This window comes from Eimeria necatrix, genomic scaffold (genome assembly GCF_000499385.1).
Source record: "Eimeria necatrix Houghton genomic scaffold, Enh_scaff92, whole genome shotgun sequence".
In the NCBI taxonomy this organism is placed as follows: Eukaryota; Apicomplexa; class Conoidasida; order Eucoccidiorida; family Eimeriidae; genus Eimeria; species Eimeria necatrix.
The window spans coordinates 88,317-100,194 of NW_013654718.1; the positions used below are offsets into that span (position 1 = coordinate 88,317).

General features: G+C 51.5%; 2 protein-coding genes across 2 annotated transcripts; one reads left to right on the forward strand and one right to left on the reverse strand.

The window, feature by feature from the left end:
• Positions 1-1,885: 1,885 nt before the first annotated feature.
• ENH_00083430 (signal recognition particle 14 kDa protein, putative) lies at positions 1,886-2,848 on the reverse strand (the record flags this gene model as incomplete). The annotated part of the gene is made up of 3 exons (XM_013583417.1): positions 1,886-2,137; positions 2,286-2,416; positions 2,746-2,848. 3 exons carry the CDS (start codon positions 2,846-2,848, stop codon positions 1,886-1,888), a joined length of 486 nt encoding a protein of 161 aa, XP_013438871.1.
• A 7,824-nt stretch (positions 2,849-10,672) lies between these two features.
• Positions 10,673-11,606, forward strand: ENH_00083440 (hypothetical protein, conserved; the record flags this gene model as incomplete). The annotated part of the gene is made up of 2 exons (XM_013583418.1): positions 10,673-11,250; positions 11,417-11,606. 2 exons carry the CDS (start codon positions 10,673-10,675, stop codon positions 11,604-11,606), a joined length of 768 nt encoding a protein of 255 aa, XP_013438872.1.
• Positions 11,607-11,878: the final 272 nt, after the last annotated feature.

Below are 11,878 nucleotides of genomic sequence, written 5' to 3' on the forward strand. Positions count from 1 at the left end.
CGTTCAGTCCCCTGGGCTATAATGATCTCCATATTCTGTTGCTGATGGCACTCCAGCTGCTACTGTGGTGGAGATGCGCCAGACCTGCTGTTGCTGTTCTTACTGCTGCTTGTTTGTCCGGGGGTGGCGTGTAAAGTCCTGCGGCTGCGGTTTCTACTGCTGCTTCTTGACCACCTGCTGCCTTCCCACACGGTCTGAGAGAAGAGCAGAAACTAGCAGCACCACTTCAGCAGCAGCCACAGGCGCAACGCCCGATCCCCAGCATGAACAGCTGCAGCAGCAGCAACGTGTGTCAGGCTGCGGGGATGACACCTAGGAGGTTCCCACGGGTTTCTCACTGATTAATGTTTTTGCACAATTACTTCTGACGTTGGGGGGAGGACAGAAGAGACTGTGTGTCCCTGCTACTGGAGATGCTGCTGCACCACCACTGTCGGCTGCAGCAGATTGGGGCCCCCGTAGGGTCCCGTATGCCCGTGAGACCGCCTAAAGTAAACGGGCACAGCTACAAGGCAACGCTGAAAACTCTATGAAATACAACTTTTGTAAGGCAAACAGCGTGAGCATTGAACACAGGGCGAAGTCGTTGTACATCTTGGCCGCCATGCTCTCACCAAATTGGAGTTGCTGGCCTTAAGAGCAAGATTCACTCCATAAAAAAACAATTTTGCTCATTGTTCTTTCCAGCAAGGGTTTGCAATGCCTTCCTGCAATGCTGGTCGCCGATTCTTCTTCGGTCCCCATCAACCCCTCCCTGCTGTTATCTGAGGACTCGGCCCTTATTTACCGTGCATATGTGCACACAACAACATAAAAACAATCATCGGCCGGATAACATATATACACAAGCAAAAAATTTCGCCCGTACGCTCGCCCTAAAGTACAGACACCAAACTAGCTCGACAACTCCCGTCCATCTCTACGGCTCCATGAGACCGACCTAAGTGACCCCAGTTGCGTAGTCCATGAGTCTTTAGCTAGTCCCTATATTCTTTCGCCGTGTGCTATCCGCAGGCTACTGCCTGGAAGAGATATGTGTCCCCTCACCCCAAATTCCTGCCCCCCTGCATCTCTGCACCAGCCCACCGACTCCCCTCTACGTTTGTCCACTCTTGTTTTGCTCTGTACTACATAAATTTGCTCTCCCCGGGCCCGAATATGCGTTTGCGCCTACTCGCATGCGGCTGATTTTCTTGCATGCATACACATCTTAGAATCTACATGCTGGAGCGCCACATAGTAGCCAAACACTCAGGCTGTACAGCACGTCTGATCATATCCATGCAGTGGGCCGTCCTTTAGCCTTGATTAGCAAAACCCGAAACCAACTTTCTGGAAGTCTGCTCTCTCCCAAAAGCCCCATAAATTCGTTCAGTAGCCTGGGCTCTCCAAACGGACGCAGCAGGGTTCGTACTAATTATGTGCACATACTTTGTACATCCGTACTTAAATTTGTACACGCAACAGCGTAAAACACTAGCCGCTGTCATTAACGATATTTAACAATGAACAATATGCCTATGGGGGGGCCCCCATGCGCGTCAAACGTTTCCCCGAGGGCCCCCGTAAGTACCTCGAAGGCCCCGAAGAGTCGCCAACAACAAGAGCACCACAAGGGGCCAGGCGCTGAACGACCCTTAACACGCCAAACAAGCGCTTTTAAACGGACCATTATCAGCCCCAAAAGGAATATTGTGCTGCCCACACAGCTGCACAGAAACACTTGCAAACTGGCTTCCGTCGCTGATGGCAATGCCGCTGCTGTTCATTTTGCTGCGACTCCCGACAACTTTGGCTCTCTAGCGCTGCTGTCGCAGCACATCGCCTGTTGCTGGCAAGGCTGCTGCGCCCGTTTCAAGAGGCCCCACAGTAGTAACAACAGTGTTCATGCCTCGCGCTTGAACGAAGCGTTACTCTGCTTGTATTTCTTGTTGTTTCGCTGCTCCCTTAAGGATTGTTGCTGATGCTGCTCGTCTTGCCGCTGTTCTTGCTGCGAAGACTGTTGCTGCCCTTGTGAGTGTTGTTGCTGTTGCCTGCTCTTTTCCATGTTGGGAGGTGCGGGCCTCACTTGATCCATGTGGATACGTGACATCCCCCAAAGACGCTGGCTGAAGGCCAGAGCCCTGTTCCCTTCTACCTGTACGTACGCAGCAAAGCCTAACCGTGATTCCTGAGTCGTGACTGCGGCCTTCACAGGGCAGGCCATCGGGCTTCTTCACCCAAGCACGCATCCGCAGAAAGCTACACTTGAGGGCGTAGGATTAGACGCTATTGGTGGGGCTCACCTGAACAGATATTTTCTTTTTTCCGTCTGTTGCTCTGACGAGACACACTGGAGTAGCTTCGGGCTTCTCTTCACAGGTGAGCAGCTTCCTGCGCCTCTTCGCTCCGCGGCTGCCGCCGACCTCGGGAAACGCTGCACAGAGTCGCACGGGTCTGCTTTTTGCGACCATTGTTTGGGGTTTGCACACACGACTGCCATAACGCACGACTCCCAGCAAAACCCCCAGACACATATGGCGCATTGTCTAGCTGTGCGCGCCAAACACATCCACAGCTCGAGGCGAGAAACTGTACACCTTACATCCTGAACCCTCCACTTCACATCTGTGCTGTCAGTTCTGCACGCTGCAATCTGTCACGTAGCAAAGATCTCCATGCAACCTAAGTAAGGTAAAGTGGCTTAGGGCTCAGGGTGAGGAGCATATTTAGCAATTCGGGCCATGGGTGTGTGGGTGTACGTACTTCTCTTGAATGTAATCCATACAGTCCCGCTGTTTTTGCTTCTGCTCTCCTCATAGAGGCGCCGCAGCGCCTCCAAGAATTCTGCCTCTCCAAGCAGCCCCATTACCCTAGTTGGAATTCTGCTTCATTTGCTGCTGCTGCTGTCACGGCGGCTGCGGTTTTCGGAACCGATGGCGTGCCTATGACAGCTTCGACAGGATATCATAAGAGAAGACAACGAAAAGGCGAATTAAATCTGCAAAGCCCCAGCCAAGTGCATGCGCCGTTCCTGTTGCCGCTCAGACCCTAGCATTGGCCTTTCCATGATGAACTCAGAAAGTACATTAAACTAGGCGTGATTCTTTGCTAAATTCTTAACTTCAGTGTGTCTTTCGACAAAAACAGCAGATATATTTTTGTGCAAATCTCAACATAAGCAGCAGCCACAAGTCTTGGCGCACGACGCAATACTATCTCAGCATGCCCGGGTACAGCGGCAACATGAATTTTTCAGAGCGAATGAGAGGTTGCCCATGCCACTTACCAGAACCTGACACAATTTAAAGGAAATCTGCCCAAAATTTAGTTTTATTCAACCCATGAGTGCAATTCTTGAGTGCACAGCTTCCAAATAGTACGGGAAAGAAACCACACAAGGTCAACGACCAGTGACATAACCAATCATTGAATGCGATCACCAATCACTGAATACGTATTTTTCAGCCTTACGCGTTAGTCGTAAGCGGATGGGTCACTCAATACAGTAAACACGATATTTGGAACAGACTTCTGAGCTTTTGGAGGCAGCTGCTGTGGTGCTGCGCTATAGATAAAGCCCCACAAGGTCCTACATCCCACTAGACTTAGCACAGGCAAAGTTGAGTGTAGTTTCAAGTGATTCGGGCATGGCTTATAAACACTGGCAGTCAAGTCGCTGCAACCCAGCAATAAAACGATGAAAAGTATTTACGCTAGATCATGGTCCAGTCCAGGACTGCCCAGGATGCGGGAAGACTTTCAAGGGACCATGGAGTTAGTGAAACATTGCTAAGAGGGATATAGAGGTTCCACGGGCCCGTTAAGCTCCAATGCCAGTACTTAGGTTTCGACACATTATGGGCACCCTTTGGTAGGTAGCCGTTCGCACACCGTAATTTCCTGTGGCTTGTTGGGATTGCACTTGCGGCCTCTAATTGAGACGAACGTTATTAATGCTCTCCACTAGATGCGAATTTGCGTCATTAGCGCAGCCATGTTCACTCGTGGATGCCACTAACACCTTCTTCAACGTCTGCCAATAACTTCCACCATGAAGAATTCCTTTGATGAACAAGGAAAAACGTTCTCCAATGAAGCCCGAAAGATGGTGGAGCTGTCGGCAGATAAATGCAACATTTTAATTTGCTACAAGCAAATGATAGGTACTGAAGGAGATGGATCTGTCCAGAGCATTGAGGCTTCGCAACAAGGGAACGATGCATTGATGCGATACCAAAATTCCAGAGAAGCCTTCAGCTACAAGCGGATAGGCAAAACTGGGAAGACCTGTGTAGATACAACGCGGCGCCGATCCAGTACTCTTTGATTGGAGTACTTTGTATACACATCAAGGGTTCCAAGAAACACTGAACTGCTAGAGAGACATTACGGCACCATGCATATCCTCCCTGTTAGGTGTAAACACTTTTGTGAGCTCTGAAAGTCATTTAATGTTTTTTGGCAGCTCTTCTTACAGGGCTTCAAGGTTGACTAGGGGCAGTGGCTGCTTCTACGAGGTGGACCTGTAGCTGCCTCTGGTGCTCGAGCGCTTAACAGCGCAGGCACTAGAGAAAAAAAGCTGCTGTCCGGATAGCTGATGCAAAGCCATGCCTCCACATTCGTGTGATACAGTGGCTAGGAAAATTTTGATTACGAAGCAAAAGGCCTATAATGCGAATGTTGTTGAGACAAGCATAGGAAAAAGGCCAAGATGCCATTTACGCACCTACGCGGATAACACAGTACAACACGGTCACGTAAACAGGCAGAAGAGCATGGCGACCTATGTAGACAGCGTAGTGCAATGGTATATCTTTCGTGCAGATGTAGGAATTTGACAGCCAGTGCCAGCACTCACGACAGAAGCAATAAGGAGCTTGAACACAGTTTGGGCCCTCGAAGAATCAATTCAAGTACCCCTATTTAAACAGTGGCGTCGTATGTAACGATGAATATGTACATATGAGCATTCTGGACAGGATCTGTAGTGCGCTGGCGCTACAACAGGGCTTGCTGGGGAACTATAGAGGATAGGATAGCTAGCTGGGGACCTATAAGCGCCTATGATGCTAAGATGCTGATCGAGCGTGGAAACTTCTTACTAGCAAAATAGAAATGCAATTTATCAGCAAAATAAAATGCATAAACTAGAAGTGTCTACGAATACCCTAAGATTGGGGCTGGTGACAACGCCGGCGCCGGTGCGGGTCACCTCCTTACCGGGCCAAGAAAGCAAGAACCATGAGTGAGCGACTTTTTTGAGAACTTGGAACAGAACTGCCTTTTGATAATTTGATAGATATTTCACGACAGATGCGTCGATAGTAAAGAGAATTTCACAGAGTGCCCAAGTCGTGGTCCAGGTAGCATCGTAGTCGCTGCAGAGAACGCGGTGTACTGCATTGGGGGGCTGTTTCGGAAAAAAAAGCTATTTTTTCCGGACCTGAGGGTAGAAATACTTTTCCCTACTAATTCGCACGTATATATCTTAGCTGAGTAAGGGATGCACATACGCAACGGACGCGTAGTCGTTCCTATGCAACAGGAGACTTCTACACTGCCAGTAAACAAGTTGCCCAGTGGAACACCAACCCATCCTCGTCATGCTACTCCGAAACCCACTGTAGCATGGCGGCCGCATGGGCATAAGGAGACACCCCAGCAGGTGTCACCTATAACCATAACAACTGTTAACGGTATTCCAGGGGACAGTCCGTAGGTCACGTGCGACCAATTCCACTCTGTGATGGATGTGATAAGGAATGTTATAGGCGGGTCTGGAGATTCGAGCGCAACGTTGCCTACACTCCCTGAAGACGGCAGCACTATGCAGGCCTTTTCGATGCGTATCGAACGACGTTACACCCAGATGGAATTGGAGACCCGTGGGTGGGGAGCGCACTTATCGACCATCTTGTGGGCCCCGCTCAAACTTATTGGATGTATCTTCAGCGAACTATCGACCTAAGCGATTGGGCGACGGTGCAGCGCGAGCTTCTGGAATGGTTTGAGAAAACAATATCGCAGAGTCAATTGCTGACGGAGGTGGCTAAAGTATGGTGGAATGGTAACCCTAAGGACTGCACCAGTTTGCGGCTGTAGCGGAGAGTGGAGTGGAAATCGCCCCCGACGAAGTCGCTGACTTCTACTGCACCGGGGTACCGACGGACCTCCATCTGCTCATAACAAATAAAGGCCAGGTGAAGTATTCCTCTTGGGAACAAGCGGCGACAGCAGCAGCGCGACTCTACGAACCTAAGCAGACCGTGGTAGAGCTACGAGGAAGAGCCTGTCGAGCCATCAGAGCCGCTATTGAGGTAAATGGACCCCATCGGAAGCAGGAAAACGAAAATCGGCCTTGGGGAAATCCCGGAAACTGCTGCGAGTGTCAGGGGAGTGGACACCCGGCACGAGTTTGTCCCAGCAAGGGAGAACGTACCAAGCATCCGGGCGAGACCTGCAAGAAGTGTGGCAGTGTGGGACACTATGTTCGGCACTCTCCTATATACGACCTCGGCTGGAGCAAGCCGGAGGGCAACAGTAATAGGCCGACCGCCCGTCCCCGCACTGAGAGGACTGAGCGTTTAAACGACAGGGCCTAGGCGTGGTTGGAGACAAACATCCTACGCCACTGGGATGATGTGTGCGGTAGCGGCAGGCCCTTGCCATTGCAGTCTCTCTCGAGCGGCGGAACCGGATCCTCAACACGGTAGAAAAAACTAAAACGAGGAATGAGGTCGCGCAGAGGACTCAACCGCCTTCGGAAACGCGGTGGAAGTCAGGGACGGCGCCGATCCGGAGTGAAGAACCTCCATGCGAGAAGACGCCTAACAGTGGTAACAGAAGAAGGCTGCAGGCCAGACACAACAGAACTTGTGTCGCATTGGTAGCGGGGAACTTGTGCTAAGGAGCCATAAGACTAAGGGGCAGCATTGTGTTATGTGGGTGTGACAGCGATACTTCGCGTTGAGCTCACAGGGAGTGCATGTGAGGAGCACTTGGACGCTGGGGAGTCAAGAAGTTTTCTCAGTCCTAAAACAGTCGAATGACTGCAGCTCAAGGTGCGAAAATTTCCAGAAGAGCATAGGTTCACCGTGGCTACAGGTGAACAATTACGCATTGATCGGGTTGTGACGGAGTTGACGATGTGGTGTGGACATGCACGCTTTTCGGGGGATTTCTTAGTGAGAGCCGTTCCCTATGACTTAGTCTTGGGGTTGGATTGGCTGACTGAACACAAGGTGGCTTGGTACTTCCAGTCAGACAAGCTGAGTAACTATGTGAACGGCAAGTGGTGCGAGTTACCGGCCGTCAGGACTGGTGAAGAAAAGATGCAGCGAGACAGTACTATCGTGGTACACCGAGGGACCCCTGCAGGGCGATAATATGATATTGGGCAGGCAAGTGGCGGGCATGTCAACGAAGGAGGCCTTTATATTCTTACGCCCGCCACCCAAAAGATACAAGTTTCATGGCAAGACAAAGACGAAGGTACGGGCATCGTCCCTCGTTCACCAGGCGTAGGCTGGCACAAAGAGTCTCAGAGCACCACTGCACGGTTTGCATCTCTTCCTGGCTTTGCCCGACGTTGGCTCGTCAGTGGCACTGAGGTTGTCGGACGAATGGCAAGGCGCGTTTCGCCGCGCGTTGATCGGGACTCGACCCACATCCTCCGGCTGGGGTAGTCCTTTGGCGTCCACCGCCTTGACGGCAGCTGTAGTGCAAAGCACCTACTGCTGCGACTACGCTGCTACCTGCCCCTCGAGCAAGCCTACAAACTGGACCTAGCGTAGGCGCATTTCCTGGAAACTGTAGCTTATTTTCATCGAAATACAATAATTCTTAAGTTTTTCAAAATCTGTCTGTTCTACTCGCGCCACTCTGGGAGCTCGCCTCCTAGGCCCTATGGGGAGGACGCCTGCACTGGTGCCGGCGCTATCGCCGGCCCCAGTCTCCACCCATTTTCCACACATTTCACGTATGCATATTAACTCATAGACAATTTGCCTTACTTTTATCCTAGTAGGAGGGTCCTGTCCTCCTCCAGTGTTGCGACCCCTTGTAGGTTGCTAGCTAGCTATTGTCTCTAGGTCACTAGCAAGCTGTAATGCACAGGCACTACAATGGGGCTGGCTAGTGTCCTAGAGATGATAGCTAGCGAGCGACCTACAAGGGGCCGCAACACTGGAGGAGGACAGGACCCTCCCAATAGAATTAAAATAAGAAAACTGTCTATTAGTTCTAATGAATACGTGAAATGTACGGAAATTCTGTGGACACTGGGGCTGGCGATAGCGCCGCCTCCAGTACGGGCCTCCTCCCCATAGGGCCTAGGAGGCGAGCTCCCAGAGTGGGGCGAATCGAACAGAGAGATTTGAAACACTTAAGAACTCTTGTATTTCGATGGAATAAAGCTATAGTGTCCGAGAAATGGGGTCATGCTAGGCGTAGTTTGTAGGCCTGCTCGAGGCGCCGGAAGCGGCGTAGTCCCAGCAGTGGGCGCCGCGCATTACACAAGCCCCATTGTAGTGCCTGTGCACTACAGTAGCGGAGGGTGAAAAGGAGTGTCTCTGGCCTATGGCGAAACCCGCCCACACTCTATTCGACAAATGGACAAATTCGACGGAGGCACAGGCTATTCCATGTGAGATTATCCAGGTGTTGCAGGAGTATCGAGCGGCCTTTCCCGATAACTTACCTAAGGGATTACCGCCGAAGCGCCCTCATGATCACCATATCCTACTGGTTACTGGAAAACTTCCAGCAAAATCTACCATATACCGTATGACTCCAGATCAGCTCACTTTCCACAAGCAGGAGATAGCTAAATTATCGGACACTGGCTGGATCGGACCAACCTATTAGCCTATTTGCGCTCCTACGATGGTGGTGGACAAGCGTGATGATGGCTCCAGGGAGCGGAAAATGCGTATGCTTGTTAATTACCAGGCTCTGAATGCCCTTACGATAGGCCCTGATTTTCCGCTACCTCCCATACAAACCATTCTGCAGATGCTGGGAGGCGCCAAGTATTTTTCCACTTTGGACCTTGAAGCAGGATTCCGTCAAATGCGCATGGCTAAGGAAGATCGCTAGAAGACGGCTTTCCGCTCCGTTCTAGGGCTATTCGAATATCGAATTATGCCCTTTGGCCTTACGGGTGCTCCAGCTACGTTCCAGGCCAGCATTAATGCCTATCTACAGCCTTCATTAGGACAGGGCGTTACTGCGTACCTAGATGATGTACTTATTTATAGTTCCCACCTCTCTGGACACGTTTCCCTCCTGTGACAAGTTCTCAGTGTTTTTTTGCAAAACCGATTCTACCCAAAATTCCGCAAACGCAAGTTCGCTGGGCAAGCAATCACATATTTTGGTTATACCATCACTGGCGAAGGCATCAAACCTGCAGAAGACAAAATCGAAGCTATCCGGCACTGGCCAGAGGTGCTGGAAAATGAAACGCAAGTGCGGCAGTTCCTCGGCACCATAAATTACTGTCGCATGTTCATGGGGCCAGATTATGCCGACGTTGCGCAGCTTCTGGTTGATCCTACACCTAAAGACGTCAGTTTCAAATGGACAGAGCTTCACACAAAGGGGGTGCAGCAGCTCAAACAGCGCTTAATCGACTTCACTACTTTACAGCTTCCTGACACAACGAAGCCCTTCGAGTTATACACGGAGGCCTCCGGCTATGCAATCGGAGCGGTTCTAGAACAAGAAGGCAAGCCCATTGGCTTCCTCAGCCAAGTCATGAACCTTACATAAAAGAAATTCTGGATCTACGATCAGGAACTCTTGGCGTTGGTCACGGCTCTGGACAAGTGGTCACATTTGCTCCGTGTCGCCAGGGTTACAGCTCATGCAAATCACCAAGCTCTCACCCATCTCCAACGACTCCAAGCATCGAAGCCTCGGCGCGGACGCACCGCCTTGTGGTTAGATTTCCTGGCCGACCTCCCGGATTTGCACATCACTTATGTTCAAGGAGCGCGCAACCGAGTGGCAGATGCCTTGTCTCGCCTTCCCGCTCTCGGCTCCTCGCTCTCGTGGTCGGCCTGCTAACTACAGGGAGCTCGCCCGCATTCGTTCGCGACGATCCAGACAATGCACCTTGCCATCACCACCTTCAACTCAGCCGCCTGAGCCCAATCGAGAGGCGGAACATCCTATACCTGCAACGGAGACACTAGCTGACCCTCCTGAGGCGCCTGAATGGCCGCAAGCCTCCCCGAAGTGTCCTGTTTTGCGCGCTTCCTACGAAGTCGCTGCAAAACAACCAGGAGGCGCTATACAGATAGAGTTTCGCAATCGTCACGTCACCTTTCGCTATGTGCCGCCTTACTTGCACACTTGTATTCATGGACTATGGCGAATCTGTGCTCCACAATTCCCTGAGTTCCTTACGCATGCCTTGCATTCACATCACGACCATGTGACCGCCGGCCATCGAGGCCAAAAGAAGACCTTCACGGCTCTGAGCAAGCACTACTGGCCAGGGATGCGTGCTTACACTACTGCGTATGGTGAATCCTGTACTCACTGTCGTACGTCTAAGTCTCCAAGCCAAAAACCTGCAGGCCTTCTTCAACAGCTACTCATCCCTTCGCGTCGGTGGGCACACGTGAGCATCGATTTTATCACGAATCTTCCCTTTACAACGACAGGGCAAGACTCGATTCTCGTGATGGTCGACTCCCTCAGCAAGATGACTAATTTCGTTCCTGCAAAGAAATCATTCAAAGCAGCAGACACCGTGCAGCTTCTCGCAGACCGTCTTATCCGTTACCATGGATTTCCAGAGGTACTCATATCGGACCGCAACCCCGGCTTCCAGTCGGCCCTCTGGCAACAACTATGTCGCCGCTTTAACATCAAACGCGCCATGTTCTCGTCCTACCATCCGCAAAGTGAAGGTCAAACTGAAAGGGTTAACCGCACACTGGAGCAGCTGCTTCGTACCTACATCCAATCTGACAAACGCGAGTGGGAGCGTTTGCTTCCGGCCGTGGAGCTTGTCTACAACACGGCAAGCCATTCACCCACCAAACTCTCTCCCTTCGAGCTTATGGTCGGCGAGAACGCGCTGACTGCTGCGAATCTTGACATCGTAGGCGCGTTAGCCCCTACGCTCACTCCTCCAATGACTAAGCTCTTCCGGCAGCTCTGCGACAAAGCGCAGAGTCACATACAGAAGGCAAAACTTGAGCAGAGCTATTACGCAGACACAAAGCGCCGAGCTGTGGAGTATGCAGTGGCGACAAGGTTTGGCTCAGCAGCAAGCATCTACCGGTTTCATCTAGCTGCCCTGAGTTCGAGCCCCGTTACCGAAGACCCTTTGAAATCATTGAACGAATAGTCACCATCGCTTACCGTCTTGCTTTACCTCCTACTTACGAATGCCACAACGTTTTTCATGTTTCGCAGTTAGTTCCCCACCGCCCCCGCCCTCCAGACTTGGTTCCCCAGGAAGCCGATACCGCCTGGCCGCCTATCCGCCATGCACAGGCAATTTGATAGAGGAGTATGAAGTTGATTATATTATGGACCAACGCGGCTCAGGCGCCGACGCCCAGTACCTCGTCAAGTGGAGCGGCACCCCCGAAGATCAAGCCACGTAGGAGCTCGCAAACCACCTTTCAGGATGTCAGGCTTTGCTCCGTGCTTGGCACCGCCGCCAGAGAAGATGTCTTCAGGCTCGAAACCATCTTGCTCCTTCCAAGGCGTAGCGGTTTGGGTCCGTCAACTTCCGCCACATGAGGGTCTTCAATGACGAGGGGCGGGAGGAAGCGCTGCGCACCGCATGCGCTCATGGCATTAGCTTCAGAAGGAAATGGAGACTGAAAATGCAGAACTAATGTGTTCTCGGTAGGCCGGTTCAATCCGGCAAGGG